Source organism: Ahaetulla prasina, chromosome 1, assembly GCF_028640845.1.
Source record: "Ahaetulla prasina isolate Xishuangbanna chromosome 1, ASM2864084v1, whole genome shotgun sequence".
Lineage (NCBI taxonomy): Eukaryota > Metazoa > Chordata > Lepidosauria > Squamata > Colubridae > Ahaetulla > Ahaetulla prasina.
The window spans coordinates 193,644,613-193,669,093 of NC_080539.1; the positions used below are offsets into that span (position 1 = coordinate 193,644,613).

The following is a 24,481-nucleotide window of genomic DNA, read 5'->3' on the forward strand; positions in this document are numbered from 1 at the left end:
AGAAAATAGAATTCTACGGCGCACCTTCCCTATTCATTTAAGAATTGTTGGCACAGGGAGCAACAGAAGGGATGAAATTTCTGCTATATATAATGATATAGCCAAATGAAACTGGCTAGCATAAAATGTTTGAATTTACTTTGGAAATAATTCTGAAAAGGTCCATCAAGTATATGGGAGCACAAAAGAAGCAATATCTGCAGCTATTTCACTCAAGACTTTTTCTAATTTTATATATCAGCCTCATGATTCAGAAACCTGCTACATCAAGGATCCCCAACCCCTGGTCTGTGGACTGGCACCGGTCTGCAGCATGCCAGAAACAAAGCTGTTCAAACAAGTGAAGCTTTATTCTTGGGATGCAGGCAGCACGTGAAGCCATGCCCCCTCCGGTCCATAGAAAAACCTCTTACCCTGGTGCTCAAAAGATTGGGGGCCACTGTGCTACATGATGAGAAAAAGTGCAACTGCTTTAAAGGGTCTCATACAGTGGTGGGATTCAGCCAGTTCGCACCACTTCGGGAGAACTGGTTGTTAACTTTCTGAGCAGTTTGGCAAACTGGTTGTTGGAAGAAATCATTAGGGCAGAGAACCGGTTGTTGAATTACTTGAATCCCACCACTGGTCTCATACAAGTGCTATGTTTAAGCTCCACTGTCCTTCAAAGCATCCTTCTTGAATTATTTTTCAAGGTGCTATACTACATTATTTTGGTTGATTCAGATTTGAAAGGCAGATGTGTCCTAATCAAAAACTATGTGTAACCACATAGAGAGCCACTGCTAGATCATGGATCAAGCAGAAAGCAAGGAAATGATAAAAACAAGCAATTCAATCTCCCCAAAAACCTGCAGTCCTTGTCTATGTATAATTTTAAACTATGCAGCTCAGAGTAGGGCAGTATAGGTGGTCCTCAACTTACCATAGTTCATTTAGTGACCATTCAAAGTTACAATGACACTGAAAAGTGAATTATGACCGTTTTTCACACTTACAACCATTACAGCATCCCAGTCCTCATGTGATCAAAATTAAGATGCTTGGCAACTGACTTATATTTATGATGGCTGCAGTAACCCAGGTCATGTGATCACCTTTTGCAACCTTCTGATAAGCAAAGTCAATGGGGAAGCCAGATTCACTTAACAACTATAGCAAGAAAGATCACAAAATGGGACAAAACTCACTTAATAATTGTCTCCCTTAGCAACAGAAATGTTGGCCTCAATTGTGGTCATAAGTCGAGGACTACCTCTATTACAAATTCCAGGAAACATTGCAGCAGACAAGAAGGGGAAAGCAGAAGAGTTGGAGGGGAGGGAGATTAGATTAAATACAGAACTATGAAAGCGCTATCCTAAAACTTATGTAATTAGGGAGTCTAAGTTCCAATTTAGCTCTGGAATCTGTGTCCAGAACTCTCTAAGAAAGAATAAAACAACTAATGATGGAAGATGAAATAAACATGCATCATTTCAATTTTGCTGTACCTCTTAAAATTTCAGTACAATAAGTTTTTTCCAATTTACTCGGATTGAAAGATAAAAACTGCTTTTGGTAAACATGGTAAATATTTCATTCCAAAAAGAAATGTTCTAATAGAGGGGTTTAAATTTGGATGTAGAATATAATCAGGTAATTTATAAATAACCTATAAATGCACTTAGGAAATTAGCTAAATCAAGTGAGTATGAAGACCTAGAAGCAAAGGAGATCTAGTGGAGAAAAACTGCATCAGAAAACATCCTTGATAAATATGTGCAGCACAAAATGTGAAATTGAATAAAGCATTTGCTATAGCTAGACTGTGTGAAAGTGATCAAGAAGAAAGCTGCCTCAAGGCAATATCTCTTTAAATCCTTTCATTAATTGTGGAAGTATCAGCAAAATGTGATCAGAAGGTCTCTGGGGAGACAGTGTTCCAGGAGGCAAGACAGTCAGAGAGAAAATTTCTTATTATCACTGTGGATTATGGCACCATTTCAGAGAATATATGAATACTACTGAAAAAAATATTTTTTTTACTGTAAAGAAATAAAAAAAACTTGAGTTTGTTCTAAGAAAGCCAGGGATACATCTTGTAACTAGGATCTAAAACAGATACATCAAAGGAGTCTTTAAGGGTTGTTAGGACAATAGACAAGGAAAATTATTTTGAAAGGATTTGTTGTTTTTATGAAGAAATAATTGCAAAAATAGCTGGCATACCAATAAGCTGTTCAGCAATACAGCAATCAGGCTGGACGTGTTGAGAGGCCTGGAAGCATTGGAGGCACTTGACAAAACAAATGTTATGTTGTGCAGGCCTGGAGTATGTTATCAAAAATCCATAGTCATTACTTGGGTGAAAATTTACCTTTGCCCTTGATAGTCTTCTGAAAGAAAACTCTGTAGATGATATCACATGCTAATGATCAGAGTCAGCTGGATTAATTGGAAATGTACCACTTCTTATTTAAAGGGCTTGGATAAATTTCTGAATATTCTTAGAGCTTCAGTGGATCAGCTTATTGCACCTGATGCATGGCTCCCAAATACACACACCCACACACCATGCTAAAAGGTGTGAATGTTATACTAGAGAAATGTGGGAGGATAGTATTTTAAAATGCATTGTCATCCAACATATAGAATACCAAAGAAAGATACTAATGAAATCTGTCTTCCTATCAATCAGAGGTCATAACAAGATATAATGCGAGACAATCATCCTTTACCAACAACATGCAACATTTCGATACTAAGCAAGGTGCATGGAGTTTTGCTGATTTGTTGCGACTAAGGATTTTTGGCAAGTAAAATTGGGTCCAATATCTCACAATTTGACAATCTTACAAGTGCTATATTTCTTATACTTTTTATAAATTTGTGTTTAGTTTCTTAACTATTCCCCCTGGGGAGGGGGTATCAAAAAGTGATGGACTTTCTCCTATAGAATTTCTTAGCATTGTGAGGTATATGGAAGATTGTTATCTACGTAACAACTGTTAAGGAGCTCTAGACTAATGCCACTTTGATCTTGAAGAGATGTTTTAACAACCAATAGAATTAAGTCTGCAAGCTCCAATTTCTGAAAAATTGGATTTGCTTTATCCATTTTTTTAGCCACCTTTAGCTGTCTCAATATATTTATTCTTAATTATGCAGAAATTTCAGAAATGTGCACCTGGTGACTTGAAAAGGAGCCACTTGGCACTGGCTTGCACAGCTGAATCTGCAGTTCAACAATTGAAAGATGATTAACTAAGGAACCTTTATGTCTTATTTAAAATCTGAGTGCATGAAATTTGAGGTGATTGTTTAGAGTCCCATGGAGCTAGATGCCATCTTGCTACTGATCCAGAAATATCAAAGAAGCGTATTTTATATATTATCTTTTTTTTTTTTTATTGAAAGAGTTTTAAAAAAACAAAAACATTTTTCCCCCTTTTTTCCCCTCCTCCCAAAAACAAAACATTTTTCCCTTTTTCCCCTCCTCCCCCGGCTTCCCGGTCAATCACAAGGTAAAGTTATACATAAACCAAACATAGAATAAAATTTTCCTTCCAATCCAAATAACCACATCCAAAGCTTTTCATCTCCCAACCCTCCCATTACATAAAATAACTTTCTAATTATTCAAAGGCAATCTGATATTTCTTAATCTGATATCTGTTTTGTAGATAATCAATCCATTTTTCCATTCAATTAAATATCTTTCCTGCGTATTGTCTTTTAAAAACGCTGAGATTTTAGCCATCTCAGCCAAATTAATAACTTTCAATATCCATTCTTCTATTGTAGGTATCTCTTCTTTCTTCCAGTATTGTCCAATCAACAGTCTTGCTGCTGTTATTAAATTCAAAATCAATTTAGTCTCAATCCCTGTACAATCCATTATAATTCCCAAAAGGAAAAATTGTGGCAGGAACTTTATCTTCTTCTTCAGTACATTTTGAATAATCCACCAAATTCTTATCCAAAAGACCTTAATTTTCTTGCAGGTCCACCAAATATGAAAATATGTAGCATCATCACAATCACACCTCCAACATTTCGCTTGGTCTCATGTAACATTTTGTAAAACTTTTCTTGTTGCTGATTAGGTGCATAAATACCTATCAACAAAGTATTTTTTGCATCTATCACCAGTTCAATAGCAATAAATCTTCCTTGAATATCTGCCTCAATTAGCTTAGCTGGTAAATCCTTCCTGATATATACAACAATTCCATGCTTCTTTTCCAAAGCTGATGCAACAAAATGGTTACCCAATTTTGAATTAATTAAATATTTTTGGTCTGATAATTTTATATGTGTCTCTTGCAAACAAATCACATCATTTTTAAATTGTTTCAAGTAGTGAAATATTTTCCTTCTTTTCTGAGCTGAATTCAAGCCATTAACATTCCATGACAAGATTCTATTTGCCATTACTGGCCTCCTGAAGCTTTGAAGCAGACAACGGAAGCTCCTCCTCCGGTATCTTCCGTCTAGCTCCTCCCACAGCTTCCATAATGGGATCCTGACTTTTACTTTGAGACTGTTGCTCTTCTTTACGCTTAAGGGCTCCTCTTGTCACCCTTTGCTCTTGTGGTTCCTCTAATACTGGCAGCAATAAAGGCTCTTGGGTCACCACGCCTTCTTGAGTCTCTTGAAGTTTTTCTATCACTTCTATTTCGACTTTCAAAACTGTAGTAATAAAATATAACACTACAAATCAAAATAAAACAAGCAATTCCAGGCCACTGTTACCTGAAATTATAAAATTAGTAGTTAGAAAAATAATGGTGGCCTCTTTACTGGGATTTTGTCTCTATAAAGATAGAAGGATTTGGCTTTGTTTCAAAATGCTATGGAGAAAGAGTTTCTTTCCTAGGAAAAAAAAAGTAACGAAGTGATAGCCTAGGCCTCAGTGTTATCTTACTCACTTGTTTTATCTTCTCAAGGAAAATGTTGGGATTACTGGGAGATATAATACCAATTTGTTTGTGATAAGAGTGATATTAGCAGTCAATACCACTTTACAACTGGTTCATTAATCAGGTTGCAAAGGCATACCATGAGATGGGAAAATATTGACTGTTTTTCCCACGGAGAAAACAGAACAGCTGTCTTGTGCTCAAAGCATAAGTTTTGGCAAATAATTTCCTTTGAACTTAAATGAGAGCATCTTTTGAGTTTTTATAACGAGCGATTGTAAGACTAAGGATTAGTCAGACAAGTGTAACTTGCAAAATATTCAGAAGTTATTCCATATGACATTCATGTTCATATTTTTTGCATCTCTGAAAAAATATTGTGCATGTAAAATATCTAGTTGATTTTTTTCCTCTTCCTCCTCCCTGCTTTACATTTGAGAGAACATATATTCTTGTCTTAATTGCAAGATAAACACTTGAAGCCTCCTATTAATATTGTTCTGTGAACAAGATCCTGTATATGATTCTATGACCTTGGTGACCTATGACCTTAAATGATATGGTATTATGATGCAGAATTATCAGAGGAACTAGAAAGGACAAGTGTAAATATACTAGTATTTATTACAAGTAATAAACCTGTTGTTTTTTGTTTGAAAGGTTTGCATCTATCTTGTAATTTGCAAATTACAAGGTAAAGAGAAAAGGCAGAGGAGAAAAAAGTTTTCACAGAATATACTTCCCAAAAAGTTGTCCCCAATTAATGTTCTTGTTTATCTTTCACTTTAAAAAAGGAAGAATTTATGCAGTGTCACCAGTCCCAGGTGTTTTATGGTTTGGTGGTTGAGCTGAAACAGAATTGCTTATCTGAGATGCCTGAGTGTATCTTTTTCAGGTTCAATGAGGTGACTAGGAGGCAAAGGTTCCAATCCTTGTATTAGCTCTGGGAAGGGAATGGGATTGATCTCGACCTCAAACGGAGTGACAGGAACTTCCCCCTTCTTCTCCTTCTATCCCTATCCCTATGTTCCATTGTCCCAAAAATCTCTCTCCCCTTCCTTGAACTGGGATGAGTCCTTTCCTGAATCATGGAGCACTGAAAATAAACTGGAGAAGCTGGTTGTGTAGGTTCCCTGTTTTGAGGTTTTGTATATTCTATAAAACAGTAGGATGCAGAATAAAGAATTTATGTTAGAGGAACGCAAAGTCCAGTAAGAGAAACAATGGGGCCAATTACATGGAAAGTGGTGAGCGTTTGCAAAGTTCAAGCAGGGCTAGGCATTCATCACTGAGGCTCCTTCCAATTCTAGGATCCCATCTATTTGTTAACTAGGTAAACGTATGTCCTCCACCTCCCTCTTGACTCTGCATGGCTAATGATGAAAAAAGAAAATCAGAACAAAGACAACCATTTAAAAAAGTTGGGCAGGACAAGAAACAACGGATGTAAACTAATCAAGGAGAGAAGCAACCTGGGATTAAGGAGAAACTTTCTAACAGTGAGGACAATTAACCGATGGAACAGCTTGCCTTCAGAAGTTGTGGGTGCTTCATCACTGGAGGTTTTTAAAAAGAGACTGAACAGCATTTGCCTGAAATGGTATAGGGTCTCCTGCTTGAGCAAGGAGCTGGACTAGAAGACTTCTAAAGTCCCTTCCAGCTCTATGCCATTCTGTAGCCACAACATCACACATTCAGATTAATTCTGGAGCTCTACTGCCAGAGCCCCCAACTAGAAGCAAAGCCAGGTGTTTCATGCCTCAGAAAGGCCAGCAGGGGTAGTGCAAATCAGATCTCAAGTGCATATGTGTGTGTGATAGTGGGTGTAATCCAGAGGGCAGGCACCAAGGCAGATGCTGCCTAAAGAGGAAGGAGCATCTGTCATCAACAAAGGCTGTTGCCTGATCACTTCTGGTCTGACCCTGAGCCAACTTTCAAAAACCAAGGCAATTGATTCTGTTATAAGGGCCGTAATAGCTCAGGCTGTAAGAAGCCTGTTATTAGAACACAGTAGCCTGCAATTACTGCAGGTTCAAGCCCGGCCCAAGGTTGACTCAGCCTTCCATCCTTTATAAGGTAGGTAAAATGAGGACCCAGATTGTTGGGGGGGCAATAAGTTGACTTTGTAAATATACAAATAGAATGAGACTATTGCCTTATACACTGTAAGCTGCCCTGAGTCTTCGGAGAAGGGCGGGATATAAATGTAAATAAATAAATAAAAATTCTAGCGTGACACTATGTTTGAGAGTTTGGATTAGAGATTTCGGTAAAGGGCACTTTTGAATCTAACAATAATTTACATATAACTGAACACATTTCAAAATTTAGTTTGCATGTGGCTACATCAACTATATAGTCAAGTCTAGAGGGATGTGTTCTGCAGGGTTTCTCAAACTTAATATGCAAGCAAAAATATGTTGGAGACACATCAATTTGTAACTGCTTCTTCCCAAAGGTATCTCAGTTATGCATTATAAACTTGTTTCTTCATTGAAGCAATTACAGGTACCATAATATAAACTTTAAAACAATATGCCCATTGGAATTTCTTTCTCCTATTGCACAACCTGTGTTCAAATTTTCAAAGAATTCCCAGTTTGGCACAATAAACTTTTTACAATATTGAAGAGGTATGAATTGTTTTCTTCAAATATCAAAAGACTGTATCTTTTCACTTGTCAATTTATCCAGCTTTCATAGGAAACCTCAACCAAGTTTGTGTGTTTCCCTGATTTAATACAGAAGACAATGGTTTATTTCAGTAGGACAGAAGTTCCAGCCTGTTGTTTGCCTTTCTTAAAGGGCCCAGCAGGTGGCACCACTTAGCTGACCCTGGCTGAACGTGAGAAAAATCAAGGGTTAGTACCAGTGTTGGGTTTCAAATTTTTTTACTACTGGTTCTGTGGCTGTGGCATGGTGGGCATGGCATGGCTTGGTGGGCGTGGCTTGGGAGTGGCAAAGGAAGGTTATTGCAAAATCCCCATTTCCTCCTGATCAGCTGGGACTTGGGACACAGAGAATAGATGGGGGCGGGGCCAGTCAGAATTTTTACTACCGGTTCTCCGAACTACTCAAAATTTCCACTACCGGTTCTCCAGAACTGGTCAGAACCTGCTGAAACCCACCTCTGGTTAATACTGTAATTTAATTTAATTTCTCAGTTTTGACTGTGCATGCTCTGGGTAATTTTGAGACTGCCCGACAGCCCAATAAGTCTTACAATTAAAAGAGAATCAGAAAGAAACAGATACTAAAAAGGATAATACACCCAACCCATAACACTCCTCACTCCCCCCCAAAAATACCCCAAACCAAATGGGCTCAAACATCTTAACCCAAGGCCTGAAGAACAATCAGGTTTTTAACAAATTGTGAAAAGTCAGGCGGGAATAATATCCAGTGGGATATTATTCCAGAAGGCAGCAACCATTCATAACCAAGATGCCATATTTCCTGAATACTGCAAGGTGACATTGCTTAATCAACAGGATCTAGAGTATGCCCACTCTGATTGACCTCATTGGGCTTGCAGAAGTATGGAGACAGATGATTCTCAGATAACCAGGCTCTATGCCATGAATGGCTTGGAGATTATAACACCTTGAATTGTACCCAGAAGAAGCAAGCATAGCTTGCAAAACAGCGGGGACATTGCACATACACATCTATTATTGCTTCTGCTTCTGCCTATCTGAAGAGCCTTCCAATTCAGGAATGGGCATAACTAGTGTACCAAATGAAACTCTTGCCAAAAGGCTACCACCTGTTTTTCAAGTAGCTGTGAGTCCAATAGGGTCCCAAATTCTAATATAAGGAAAATCCCCATGAAAATTAAAGATGAAATATCCCCAGAACTTGGGGGAGGGGTCAGACAAATTCTCTTGATCTTGTTAGGACTGAAAATAAGTCTATTCTTCTCCATCCAGGCCCACACAATCTCCAGGCTGTGGCAGTGGTAAAATCCAATTTTTTTTACTACTGGTTCTGTGGGTGTGACTTGGTGGGTGTGGTTTGGCTTGGTGGGCATGGCAGGGGAAGGATACTGCAAAATTTCCATTCCCACCCCACTCTGGGACCAGCCAGAGATGGTATTTGCCGGTTCTCTAAACTACACAAAATTTCTGCTACCGGTTCTCCAGAACCTGTCAGAACCTGTTGGATTTCACCCCTGGGCTGTGGTCAGGATTTTGAAAGCATTACTTGGTCGGCCTGGGGTCAAGATGCATGATTAGATATCATCAGTATATTGGTAATATCTGATCCCTAACTGACAGATCACCTTGCTCAGTGACTTCACATAGATGTTAAAGAATTGGGGAGGTAGAGTGGTATTTTGTGACAAAATGCAGGTGCAACATCAGACCCCTATCAACACTGATTGACACTGGACACTATAAAACAGCGCCCCGCATTCCAAGCTCCTGAAGCTGATCCAAAAGAATAATGTATCAAAAGCCACTGGGAGATCTTTTATCTTTTACTCTATATCTTCCCACCATGGCATTTTCTTGTGCTTCATGTCCCAGAGCTGCTCAGAAAATCAAGGCAACTAGGGAGAGGCCACACAGGGACAATATGGTCCAATGTCTCAATCATGCACCTAGTTTAGTCTTCAATTAAAGCCTCAGCTGAACTGCTCACCAAGTCCTCAGGAAAAACCCTAAGCTCCCTCTGGAACTCAACTGGGTCAATCAAATGCTTAGAGCAGGCTGACCCAACTGGCCATCTCTCTGAGTACTAGAATAGGAAAACACAAGAAAATTCAAAGCTATAGGCTTTTAAAAATCCAACCAATTGAAAACCATTCTGTCCCAGAAGAAGGCAGTAGCAAACAACCTACTGCTTGCTGCCAAGTTAATTATGTGGATGTGTGTGGGAATTTATTAACATTCTAATAGAAACAGAGGAATTGAGCAACAATCTTTTGGAGGTTTTAATGGAAGTTTCATTAAAAGAATTACCATCATCACGCTGAACATACCACAGAGTAGTAGCATATATAGAAATACTCTCCAAAAACAAAACATTTCTTATGGGGACAAATGCTGACTCCATTTTCCCATACTCAGTTGCCTTTATGTAGCCTGCCTTTTCTTTAGGCTCAGTTTTCTCTATTTTAGTGCTTCATTTGCTTCCTTGTGTTTGTCATTTCCATTCGTTTCTCCATGTTCCATAGGCTTCTATTCCTTTGCTTGCTTCATGCTTTTCATTGTCTGGCTAGGATTCCCAGCAGGTCTATTTGGCCTACATAATTCTTAAACTTTCCTCAAGATTGGCAGAAGTATTGTCAGGTCCCGGTGTGTTGTTAAATGAGAGTTCAAAATCACATGTAGCAATGCAAGATCTTCTTTATACAGTGTGTTTTCTTGAGAAATATAGATAGCAGTTCTCATATTTTCTGTATACAAGTTTAGCTGATATTTTCTTCTCCAATAAAAGCAAACTGCTACTGAGAGTTTAATATATTCTCTTTCCTTCATTTTCACAGGAACATGAACAAATAGTTCTTTTAGATTTTGGAATAATATCTACTGCTGTTGATTTTTGGATTATTCCTGGTGCTCCTCAATATTCTTTCCAATTGTATGTCTATTGTTGAAGTGATTTGCATGAAGATAAGCAAAATTGAACTCTGAATTGTGATTGTGTGGTGGCATATTAAATGAGCATGGTATTGACAGTCATTTAAAAAAATACATCAGAATGAGAAGAGAAAGGTAGTCTGAATTAATAGTATCTGTTCACACACACACACACACACTCATTGTAAGACACCAGAGACAAAAAGGCAACCCCAAAATTAGCTCTCCAGGACCAGCTGTTATTTCATCTGTGGCTAAAAGTTAGAAAATGGCAGGGTTCATTGCTCACAGATGAAAGGTTGCAGAACCCTTCTCCCTCTCTATATTCTCATTGGTCTACTGGTAGGAGACCGGCAATTTAAAACAGAAATACTCATTCCATTATTAAGGTGTAGTGGGATGAAAAAAAGATGCTAATAAAGAGATGTTAATAAAGAGATGCTAGTATTTCTTCTTGACCTCATTTAGGGTTGATGAAAGAATGGAATATTAATTTTAACACAGAACAAATGGTTTAATGGATCTGTTTTTTCTGCTTCTACTCCTCATCACCCCACTCATTCTTTGCCATTAGTTACACTTAGATCGTAATCTACCCCTCCAAAATCATGAAAAAAAGCTTTACACGATTTCAAAAAGATTTCAAAAAATAAAAGGTTAAGACATCTGTTATATCTCTCTCTTATAATTAGTGTCTTGTTCATCTATTTTTTTATATAAAGCAACTATTATGCAAATATTCAGCAATTTTGTTTCAAGTCCTCTTTGTAGTTGGATGAGCAATTTTGTGTAATTCTAATTCAACTGCCTCTATCACATCACCCTGTAATTTTTTTCCTGTTCCCTTCCACCCTTCCATCTTGTATTTATGATGATGGTGAAGATGATTATAATTTTGTAGAAGGAGTGTTTAGTATGAAATATGTTTATGCTTAATGAATCAAGCTTTGAGGTGTTCATATGAAATAAAGTCACATCACAGTTCCTCTCTTATAGAGGAATCCTCACTTTCTACCCCTTTATACAGTAGTATAAATATTAGAAATAGTAATTTGTAGATCTGTATAAATTAAATCTGATCCTATTCTAATCACTCATTTAATTTCGTTAATCAAGTTGATTTTATTTAATTTTAGTTATATTTCCTTTTGCTTTTCATCTTTCATGTCTTTCATTGACTTACTATTTATTGCTATCCTCTCTGGATAATTGGTTTCATTGTCAAACTGTTCTAACTCTTATGAATTTTTTTTCTAACATTCAGTTGGAATCTGTTTTCTTGTATCTTAATTCCACCATGTCATGTCCGACACACTGGAATGACAGAACAAGTCTCATCTTTTTATCTGATATCATATGAGATGTATAAATAATTTTATCAATCTTTCTTCATAGGTTTAGTTTCTAACCCCCAACCATCTTTGCTGATCCCTTGTGGAACTTTGCTGGATTCTTTTTTAAATTATAAAACCCCCAGTAGGGTAAGGTTCTGGAAGTAGGGTCTGACAGATAAAATGAAAAGAAATGATTACTTCCTGTAAATTGAAAATTATACTTTGGCTGGTGCAGCCTAGAATTAAATGTGCCTTTTTTTGTAGCAGTAGCAGGACTTATACAGAATTAATAAGCAACTTCTATTCCAGTAATTTTCTTTTTCAAGCCGGGTATTCCACCTATACCTGGGCATTGATTTTTGTTTCCTAACTGAATTTTAGGAAAGCAAAGCATACAGCTTTGATGAGTGTTCCTTCAACACTTTATCCCAATCATTAATGAATAAGGTAGCCCAGGACTGACCCTTGTTACATCCATTTGATCTTTCTCTGTTTTTTTAAGCTATCTCTCAGTATGATTTTCAATCCAGCTATGTATTTATTTAATAATGATGCCATCTAGCACACACTAGCTTGGCAGTATATCTTGGAGTAACTTGTCATATGCATTGCTAAAATCAAGATATATTAAATACAGATACTCCTCATATTATAATAGGTTACTTAGCGATCGTTCAAAGTCACAACAGACATACCCAGATCTACTTGCAATCCAGATTTGAAGTTCTGCACCACCATCCCTGCAGTTGTATGATCTCATTTTGGGTGCTTGGCAACAATTTGAGGCAAGAAAACACCCAGTATGGACAATGGATTTGCTTAATGACCACCATGGTTCCCTGAACAAATGTCACAAAAAAGTTCACAAAATCTTGCATGGCCACATGATGACCTGCTTAATGACTGACATGATTTATGACTGTAATTCCAGGCCCAATTATGGTTGTAATTTGAAAACAACTATAAGAAAGTAGTTTAAAAGTCTCACAGTCCTGCTTTTCTGTTTTCTGTTTATTCTTAACTCATGAGTTTTATTAGAAAAGATTGAATTAAAGAAAAAGTGGGATAGCTCTGATTTTTATTTGATATTATCATTTTGTCATCTTCATTAGCAGCTGGTATATCTGTTTTCCTCTTTTATTTTGAATATGCCTAAAGATGCCATTCTTATTCTTCTTTGCTGATCTCAACTCATTCCAAACATTTACTTTTGTGACTTCATCAGAATCAGAACAGAGTTGGAAGGGACCTTGGAGGTCTTCTAGTCCAGCCCTCTGCTCAAGCAGAAAACCCTATACTATTTCAGAGAAGTGGCTGTCCAGTCTCTTCTTAAAACCTCCAATGATGAAGCACCCAAAACTTCTGATGGCAAGCTGTTCCACTGGTTAATTGTCCTCGATGTTAGGAAGTTTCTTCTTAATTCTAGGTTGCTTCTCTCCTTGGTTAGTTTCCATCCATTGTTTTTTATCCTGCCCTCTGATGCTTTGGAAAATAAATTGACCCCTTCCTCTTTGTGGCAGCCTCTCAAATACTGGAATACTGCTATCATGTCACTGCTAGTCCTTCTTTTCCCTAGACTAGCCAAACCCAAATCTTGCAACCGTTCTTCATATGTTGTAGTCTCCTGGCCTTTAATCATCTTAGTTGATCTTGTTTGCACTTTTTCCAAAGTCTGAACCAGGGGTGGGTTCTACTTAGCTTTACTACTGGTTTGCAACAGGAGTGCATGTTTGCTTTACTCATGGGTATGCGCACTTCTGCGCATAAGATGTGCATGTGCAGATCGTACCTTATGATGTTCAGGTGGGTGGGCAGAGCCTCCCACCACTTTTACTATTGGTTCTCAAGAACTGGACAGAACCGGGAGCAACCCACCACTGGTCTGAACATCTTTTTTGTAATGTGACCAAAACTGGTTGCAATATTCCAGGTGTGGCCTTACTAAGGCTTTATAAAGTGGTAATAATACTTCACGTGATTTTGATTCTATGCCTCTGTTTATATAACCAAGGACTGTATTAGCTTTTTTGACTGCTGCCACACATTGCTAACTCATCTTTAAGTGATTGTTCACTAGGACTCCAAAGTCCCTCTGACAGTTACTATTTTGGAGCCAGGTTTTGCTTAATCTGTACTTGCACCTTTGGCTCTTCCTACTTAGGCGTAAAACCTTGCTTTTCTCCATATTAAATTTCATTTTGTTGGTTAGGACCCATTGTTCAAGTCTGTCAATATATTTTTTTGATCCTGAGCATGTCTTCTGGAGTGTTGGCTATTCCTGCCAGTTTATGTGTGGGGTCACAGCTCATATGTGGGATCCTGGGCTAATTATCTTTATTGTTCGTCCATTGTTAATATGTGTTCTTTTAAAATATTCTCTAAACTATTTATGCCGTCAGATTAGTTTTGTTTTGATCCACAGATTATCTGAATCTTTCAGATCTCCAAACTGAATATTTACCCAATCTGTTAATCAGTGAATCCAATGTAGATCCTAGTGCCAGTTTGTGAAATACCCATTGCAAAATGCAGAATATCCTGTGCCTTGGAGGTGAAGGAACAATAATAATAGAGAAATTTGTTATAAATTCAGTAAAGTTGAATTAAGATATCATGGGAATGCAGTTAATATTGTACATAGTCCTTCAAGCAGGAAGAAAAATCCCCATAGAGAGAGTTCTTTAAATGAAGATTGTGCAAACGCATCTAAGTTGTGCTTCTAAATCAGACTGTACCTAGGAGTTTTTTTGTTTTGGTTTCTTGTCAAATACACTTTTTGCAATTGGATAAATCATGAACAGTATTGAAATTTTATTCTTCTGGGACCTTGGAGAGATGACTTTTCTGTGGCCATCCTTGACCTCTCAGATAATCCCACCCTCAACTCATTGAGGAAATTCTAAATCTGTAGCTCTTTCACCAAGCCCTGGGGCAGGGTGACCCTGTACTGACACCGGGATTTTATTTCTTACTGATGTCTTTCCCCCAATGTAGTACTATACTGTTGTTTATTACTTGTTTTATTGTTTTAATATGCTATACACTGCTTGCAGTTGGTTGGAGGATTGAGGTGATTTATACATTCAACAAACAAACAAGAAATAGTTTTGCTGAAATCTGCTTTCTCTGAGGAAATTCCATTAAAACAGTGTCTATTCAGCAAGGTTTTCTACAAAAACATATGAAGATTTTCTTTTTAAAAAATTCTGAGAAAATTGATGGAAGGAACGATATGCAACAATGGTAGTTTGGGATTTAAACTAATCCACATATCCTTAAATAATGCAAAAAGAACAAACTATTAAAAATCACATTACAAAAACATTAGCAATATAACTCAAAGAAAGAAATAAAATTAATCATCCATGAAATGATTAAGAGAATAAAAGGTACTAAAATAAGGGCAGCCAAGTATCTCTGGGAATAATATTCTATAATCAGGTTAGCATCAGCAGAATAGACTCTATTATCAGATAGTAATCTGAGCATCGCTATAAGATAAAGATCTTAAAAAATGTGCTGGCTCACAGGGGAGAAAATGGACTTTCCTGAATTTCTTATTTAGCAATTCTGTATTTAACTGGAAGCAGAGAATATCCTTTGTATTAGAACACTGAGCTGTAATTTCAATTTTTATTTTTTCTGTTAGGAAGCACTTATAATGGCAAGCATGGACCATCCACATCTGGTTCGGTTACTGGGAGTCTGTTTGAGCCCCACCATCCAACTAGTTACTCAGCTGATGCCCCACGGTTGTTTACTAGACTACGTACATGAACATAAAGATAACATTGGTTCCCAGGTTTTGCTGAACTGGTGTGTTCAGATAGCCAAGGTAAGTCATTATTTATGGGCTAGAGCCTTTCACTCATTTTCACTTTAGATTTCATACTGTTTTGAGAAATGAGTGTGTGTGTATGTTTAGGGTTTGCTTTGTTTTTAAATTATTTCTGTGTAGCATTGGGGTAATATATGAATTGCATGGTTCTAACTGTAAAGGACATGGAAAATTTCAAATTCTTTTACTAAATGGTTATGTATTTTTTTTTTGTTGAGTATTATACCGTTCATTTTTAGTACTGATATGGTTATTTTTCTGAAGCAAAATTAGTATCTGCCAAATTATTACTTTTTGAAATTGTCTAATACAGTGGTCTGCAACCTTTGCAGGTTGGCGGCTATGGGGGGATAGGGGAACCAGGTCGCATGAGCAGCGAGCTAGTGTGCTCGCATGCATATGCAGCTTGACTTGCACAAGCAGTGGACTGGCACACCGCCCTGAGTCCTACGGGAGATGGTGCGGTATATAAGTTTGATTAATAAATAAATAAATAAATAAATAAAATGCATGTGTGCGCAGCTTAAGTTGGGCTGGCTCTTGTGCAAGTTGAGCTGTGCTGGCCCACCACTCGAACAAGCTGAGCTGCAGGTGCACATCGTTTGTGAAGCCTAGTTCCGAATAGGCCATGGACCGGTAGTGAGATTGGGGACCCATGGCCCAGAGGTTGGGGACCCATGGTTTAATAGAATATAATTTTAAAAAGAAGATATTCTAGATTGCTGGATTATAGATAAATTTTGTGTATGGAAGAAATAGTTGCATTTTGACAAATTTAATCACCCATGCTTGAAACTGGTTGAACAAAGGAATCCAGAGGAATTATTAGCCTCTATGATAATACTAAGCGATATATCAGACTTTATGTAGTAGTGAATGATCGTCTTTATCTGCTCATATTTTAATTACAATTTAATTAATTTGTATTAATACATGAACTGAAATGGTGTTATGGACCATTTCCATAATGGTAATATCTGTACTTTTCAGTGTTATAGTTCAGAGCATATATAGAAGAGAAGTGTGCCCAGAAATGTTTTTGTTAGTAAAAAAAAAAAAAGTGGGAAAAATTGCTTATATATTAGGCAGTTCAATTGCTATATGTTTGTTGTGTACTATATGTTAGTATACATTACTGCTTTATATATACTATATATGTTCATGACAATTGTTTTTATTTTTTGATTTTCTGGACCTGAAAATATCTGGCTTGCAAAGGAAATTGCATGTAGGAGAAGCTAAAAATGTTAACTGGTCTACAATCAACCCAAGTGCCGTTATTCTTTGGATTTTATACTTGGGCCAAACAGTTCAGCTCAAAAAAGTTGATTTTGTACAAAAATGCCCCAAATAATGTATATTTTTTTTCTGAGGAATTCATTGTAATATCAATTCCCAAATTCTCAAATCAAGTCTGCTTGATTAGAAAATTAAGTGACATTCAGGGGTTTCTGGAGAATCTTGCTTCTTTTGTGTATTTAACTTTGTAATAGGAAAAAGGATGTGGCTTGCATTGTGACACTGTGACACTGCTTTTCTCAGTCGGACCTGCTCCCCTTGCCCTTGCATTCTGCTGTGACCACTGCTGGTCACATTACAGAATATGTGAAAAGAATGTCATATCAGAATATCTTTTGGACCCAATTGTGTAAGATTAATTTCTGCTGCTGCAGCCTCAGAAAGTGGGATATGAATGCCTGTTTATAAGATGTTAATACCAGAAGCCTTGAAAGTAAACTTCTGCATCCCTTCCTCAGAAATGTTCCCTAGGCTCTTCCATTTCAACATTTTCTTCCAAAAGACTAATACTGCCTTTTGGGTGAGGTGGTCAAACTGATGATAACCAATCAACTTCAATAGTGCTTGGATGAAAGGATTTTTCTGCACTCAATTCAATCTGGCTTCATCCTTGATTGACTTTATATCTGATGTGTACTGGAACAAGAAAGGAGAGCATAGCCCTGATGATTTACCTGGATCTCTTGGTTGTTTTAGATAACATCAATCATTACAACAGCTCTGTTAAATGAGATTTTGGCATTTGTGATACAGTCATTCAGCTCCTTTATTTGTAAGCTACTGTAGGAAGTCATTGAGGGGTTTGTAATTATTATACTTCAGATCCATTTCAGCAGATGAGATAAGGCTGTGATCAGAAGTATCACTCAGAGTTGAAGACAGATCTATTGATAATTGGATCTAATAAGAGCTTTTATAACTACATTTTTTGGACTTACAGTACTCAATGACTGCATATTTGGCTTGTTAAGGTCAACCTTTGTAGCACATCTAGTCTACATTTTAGCTCTAGTCAATGACTAGAAGCTGGTCATAAAACAGATACTGTTAATTTTCATACAATTTAATTATAGAACGATTTTGAAGTTAAAGTACAAACTGGTGAATAATTCAGTAAACCTTATTATAATGCAGTTTTTCTGAATATTATTTCTACTTATGGTGGTAATCAAAATGATTCATTTTTGGAGTATGTGGCCAAAGTTGCTTTGCCAAACTGCACTGGATTTATTCTCAGGTGTAGATTTCCTAAAGCAGTTTGGCAAGATTTATTGTGCCTATCTAGAAGCTGCCCAGAGCACAATCCAAAATATCCACTGACCCTTTCAGACAGTTATTTGTATGGCCTGAAGTTGTTTTGGATGTTTGCTTTTTATTAACTGTATCTTTCTCTACATCAGTTTCTGGTGACAGTTTTCTGTGCTGAGGCTGAAGAAGAAGGAATAAAAGGTTTTTAGTTTTATTGTGAATTTTGTTATGTGAATGGTTTAAAATGAGGTTATCTCTGCTGTAGTAAGCATCAGCCCTACTGTGTTTGTCTTTGTCTGCTTTTGTGCAGTGTTATTTATTAAAGCTCCTGGTTCAGATAAATTATTTGGCATGAAAGTTCCTTTCCAACTGTCTCAAATTGTGTATGAAAAGCTACAAATACTGGAAAGAATCTCACTCTGCCTGGAGCAATATGCTTCTCACAATATCATTTTTGAAAGGGGTAATTAGTTAATATTATTGAAGATTATCCAGTTAGGATTGAGATTTTTGTTGTCATTTTGTACATCAATAGTGTTTATATGTTTTAAAAAGAAAAGAGGAATTGTAATACATTTGCCAGAAGTTTTCCTTCCCTAGAAAAATTTACAAAAAATGTATGTGTTTTTATATGCCATCAGACTCATAATACGATCTGCTTTTGCACAGAGTTTTCCGCAGAGTTCTTTGGGAAAATACAATAGAATACTTTATTTAGCCGAATGTAATTAAACGCTCAAGAAATTTGTCTCCAGTGTAGAAGCTCTCAGTATACATGCAAAGCAGGGGTGTCAAACTTGATTCGTCTTGGCAGCGTCATGTAAAGTATCAGGACTTCTTTTCCCTTTGCTAAACCGTATGGGGGTGGGTCAAGCATGTGACACATCTGGCCCACGGGCCACGAGTTTGACACCCCTGATGCAAAGCAACAGAGTAATAATAACCATCGTAGTAAATACCAATAAGAGGGGGTAATACAAAAGTTAAGACAGATAATAATAATTACACTACAGATGTAAAACATGGATAAATATACATAGACAGTAGACAGTACTGTGAGACTTAGGTGTTCAGCAGAGTAATAGCATGAGGGGGAAAAACTGTCCCTGTGTCTCATTTTGCATGCAATGCCCTATAGTGACATCCTGAGGAGAGGAGTTGAAATAATTTATGTCCAGAATGTGAGGAGTCTGTAGATATTTTCTTAGTCCTCCTTCTGATCTGCACAATATACAGTTCTTTTATGGAAAGCAGGTTGCAATTGCTTGTTCTGCAGTCCAAATTATCCATTGAAGTCTGTACCTGTCCTGTTTGGTTGCTGTACCAAATCAGGCAGTTATAGAAGTACAAATGACAGACTCAATAATTTCTCTGTAAAACTGAATCAACAGATTCTGGGGTAGTCTGAACTTCCTGAGTTGATGTTGTGCCTTTTTAATGATGGTTCTAATGTAAGGTATCTATTTTAAGTGGAGATTATAGAACCCAGAAACTTGAAGGTCTCTACTGCTGATAGTGTGCTGTTAAATATTGTAAGAGTTCCTTCTAAAATCCACAGTCTTATTCCCCAAAGCCAAGATATAGTGGTTCTGATAATTCTGAATGTGTCCATCACACTGTTTAATCATTAAGCTAGATACCTTCTTAAAAGGGCAAGTATTCTACATTCTCTCTAAAATAATAGTTAAGTTTAGGATGTACGAGATGTATCCAAATTCTTGGTTTGAGGCATGTAACATTACCAAGTTTGTCAAATTGCACAGGCATGGACTCTCTCATTGCAGTAAGAAGTTAGATTTCATTTAGTTAGTTTTAGTCTACTGTACATACACTTTTGTGGTATAAGACATTCAGAACATGTCATTTTTGGTTGTTCTGGAAGCTGATGAAAACCATATGTCATGCTGTTAACTGAGTACTGAATTGCTGCTGTCATACCACATCCATCAAGGATAGGTATAGCACAGATGTGTGGAATTGATGCTCCTAAGGGATAAACCCAATGAAATTATTTAACCTTGCATAACTTAACTGTTACTTTTAGATTACCATATCTCTATGCATATTAATACTGAGATCAAGATACTCACCTAGTATTCAATAGGATTTCCATGGTTACACTAGCTTAAAAATCAAGTTCAAGGAACATTATAGCATTTCCTACACCTCTCCTGTGTGAATCAGCAGCCACAGTGATTATCCCAGAGAGAACAAGCCTTCACAGTTAAAATAGCTTTCTAAGATTAGGACCATTTGGCTGCATTGTTAGAGAAGAGCCTTTTTCCTTTTATTCTCCTTGGCAACATTTGATTGATAAGCAGGCTAGTTAAAAGCAGCTTTCGTTATTTTGAAGCAGCCAGGAGTGAAAGATGGGCAGATTGTGTGTGCAGTAGGAGGAAGCAAGGGTGAGCAGAAAGGTTGAGAAGAGGTGAAGAGATGTAGCTGTGGTTCAAGGTCTTCCTTTCTTTTTTTATTAAGCAGCTCTGGCTTACAGCTTATAAAAAGCTTGCTGGGGAGTGTACAAAGGATGAGGTTAATGATGGTCATCTATCAGCTACTCGTATTTGAAAGTTCAAAATGTCTCTATTCCCAAACTCCATGCCATGACAGGGCTAATTGTATAATTATTATGCTGCACCAACAATATACTTAAGCTAGTAAGGAGCAGGACTAAAGGCTATTTAATTGCCACTCTGGGAGAGTTCATTTACCAAAGCAGAAGTTTACTAATGGAGGCGCTCTGATAAGAAGTGAGAAACCAAAAGCCTACAGTATCCAGCTCTACAGTTTTTTCAGTGATAGTCTTCCCATTTTGCTCCAAAGGATGTTGGTTATGGGGTGTGGATCAATTTCATCATTTATCCCTTTCTATGGAGTCGTGTTTTAAAAACTTCAGGCTTGTACTTTTGGACTCTCCCTCTGCCATCTTTGCATTAGGCAGGCAACTTACCGTGCAGCTCCATCCCAGTCATACTAGGGATGGCAAAAAATAATGTCAAGCAGCTGATCTTATTTATCTTATCTTATATATTTATATTTGAAGAATAAAAATGAAAAAAATCACTTAAATACATACAAACAAAAAACAGGTGATGCAGAGGGGCAACTAAAAGAATCCCTTTCCCAGCTAAATGTCCCTTAAACATTTGTTTCTGTTATATACCCCTCTTTCTCACCTAAGTGGCTCTGGGAGTGGCTCATCAATTAGTAGGCTGAAACAAATAATTTCTTGCCTATTTCTGGAAAACAAGAAAGGCCAATAAAAGCTTTTCTTCCAAGGGAGTTCAGTAATAGTAAGGATACAACCAGAAATGCTGCATCCATAGTGGTCCTTTGAACTCCCTGGAAGAGTGATAGGAAAGGACAGGCCAGATGGGAGAGCCAAAAGGGATGGAGCTCAGTGGGGTTTTGGGGTGGAATCTGGCTTCATTTGAGCCCGGAAGAAGGCTCTTTATACCAAAGAGGAGTCATTGCCCCAGATCAGGTCAGATCATTTGCAGAACTAAGGAACAGCACATAAATAGGGCAAGGAATTAAAGGTCACTAAGAATTCATACTTCCCTGCCTCTAAGCGAAAAACATTTTCATAAGGTGGGAGTGGGGATGGAAGGGGGGGTGGTCTATCTTGGTCCAATGAAACAAAAAAGCAGCTACTGAATAGGCAGTAGCTTACAAAAGATTGTACATCTTTTGAAGCATGGTAACTATGAACAATTAGATTTAGCAAAGAACTCTATACATTTATTTCCATTTTTAAGGTTTCTATTTACATAGCCACATTTTGTATTTGTTTGCTAAGATGCATAATGCAATATAAAGCAATCTATGGACACTTATACTGCCCTCATAGCACCACCAGCTATCACTGGAGTGATATAATGCCTGCCTTTATTGCTATTATTTTGGAACAATGATGGATAGATAATTCTACAAGTGGCTATAAGTTGCTAGCCGGGAAATAACTTAAATTTGATAACATGTACAATAACTCATAGTATTTTCTGCATTGTACATTCCTAAATCTATTATTGTGTTTAGTCATTTATTTTGGTAATCTTGTCACTGAAGGGAAAATGGGGAAAAGGAAAGAAAAATCTTGTTTGATATAATACACAGCCTATTTTTGCATCAGATGATGTGGTCCAATTTGTTTATTTATTTATTATTTATTTTATTTTATTAGATTTTTATACCGCCCTTCTCCCGAAGGACTCAGGGCAGTGTACAGCCAAAAGATAAAAACCCAATATATATACAATTAAAACAAAAAATTTAAAACATAGCATATTACAAAAGTGGCCGACATTAAAAATTTAAAATTTAAAACCCTAAAATAATAAAACCCCAATTAAAATTTAATAAAACTGTTAAGCCAGTCCCGCTTGAATAAATAAGTGTGTTTTCAGCTCACGGCGAAAGGTCCGAAGGTCAGGCACTTGGCATAGGCCAGGGGGAAGTTCGTTCCAGAGCGTAGGAGCTCCAACAGAGAAGGCCCTGCCCCTGAGGGCCGCCAGCCGACATTGTTTGGCGGATGGCACCCTGAGAAGACCCTCTCTGTGTGAGCGTACGGGTCGGTGGGAGGCATGAGGTAACAGCAGGCGGTCCCGTTTATGTACTCTCTGCACCCATACAAATGGTCTAGTAGAAATTTAATATATTTTTACAATTTAATATGTTTAATATGAGGCTATCATACAATAGCTGTACTCATAAAGTAGGCTGTTTGTAAATCTGTTTGTAATATCTGACAAAGATCATGAATTTACTTCACAGTGACTGTGAGTGTGTTTCTGTTATGTGTCTATTGTTTCCATCTTTAATGAAAACATGTAATGGGATTTATTTCAAATTGAAAGGTTACACCACAATGTCAATATGGGATGACCGACCTGAAGCCTTCTAGGTATGCTGAGCTACAACTTTCAAAAGCTCTAATTGGCAAAAACAATAGATGCTGAAGCATCTATGGGACTAAAACGTTCTCCGTATTCCTGGTCTAAGGAGGAGTAATGTGACATTAGAAACCCAGTAACCATCCCTCATATAGTCTCTTGTGGTACAGTTGCTGTTGCAGTTGCTTCCAGAAGTCTCATATGAAAGTAAATCCTGACTAGAAAAAAGACTGGAGCAATATCAGTTCCCATCTAAGGACATTCATTGAAGAAAGAAGACAACACTTGCTTTGTAAAAATAAAAGAACCCTACTTAAAACTTACTGAAAATCTTCATTTTTAAGGATAGGCATGATAGGGTTCTCTGAGAGATAGAGGACGGCTACTTCTTTATTTTCCCTGAATTCTGGAACATGAACAGGTTTCAGCAGATTGCTGAGTCTTTGGAAAAATCACTCTGGGTGGATTTTGATCCTATATACTTTTTTAAACAAATAGCCTAGTAGAAGGAATAGGGACAGGGATGGATTTGTCATACTTGTATACTATATTCATGTGATATTTCTGAAGAAAATACAGCCATCCAGTTTTCATCATCACTGACTAATGCTGACTTGATAAATATGTGTGTAAAATTGTAATTTAGTGGACCGAATACTGTTATTTCCAATAGAAGCCAAGTGCCTAGTCCCCCTGAGTCTTTTTGAAACTACAGGACTCATCAGACTATGTTCCTCTAATTATTACAGCATTATTAATTATGGCTAACACATTGCAAAGGAGGGCAGCCATTATGCCCTTGGAGGGCTGCCACTGAAGCATAGCATCCAATTACATTAATTAAGAATTGTAGGGTGGGATATTTTTTGGTTCATTCTTCTCTGTTTTCAAATTTATTCTTCCTCTTGTACAATCTTGAATTCAATTTTCTCAACCTTTTTGATTTTTTACCTTTCTTTCTGTTTATTCTACTACCTTTTTGTTAGTTAAGCTTGTAGTTTCTTTCAAGGTAACTTTTCTTTTCGTTTCTTTTGCCATCAATCACCCTTTGTAAGGTTTTTTTTCCTAAAAGCTCATTTCCGTTAGGATGTTTGTATATTAGGAATGTGATTTGGACCACCCAGATCAGATTCAAATTCAAGATTTAAGAATGGCAAGATTCTAGAATTGATTAAATAAAAGATTTATCAATAGGGTGTATGGAGGAAGCATTGCCTGCAACTGCTTCACTTTTAGGAACAGAATGGGATGAAACTAGAGGTGTGGGTGATCACCCATGGATTTCCTGTCGATAAAGAGAACTGGTCTGTGTCTTTCAATCACACATATGGGAAAATGTGAATAATGACAGTGACCTATATATTATGCCTATTTTCAGGCCTAG

The 24,481-nt window shown here is 37.2% G+C and overlaps 1 protein-coding gene across 1 annotated transcript in view; it reads left to right on the forward strand.

The window, feature by feature from the left end:
* The window catches only part of ERBB4 (erb-b2 receptor tyrosine kinase 4), a 1,012,642-nt gene that overhangs the window by 868,344 nt on the left and 119,817 nt on the right, over nt 1-24,481 (forward strand). The window contains exon 21 of the mRNA XM_058186165.1: nt 15,470-15,655. Within this exon, the coding sequence (XP_058042148.1) occupies nt 15,470-15,655 (186 nt within the window). The remainder of the gene's footprint in view (nt 1-15,469; nt 15,656-24,481) is intronic.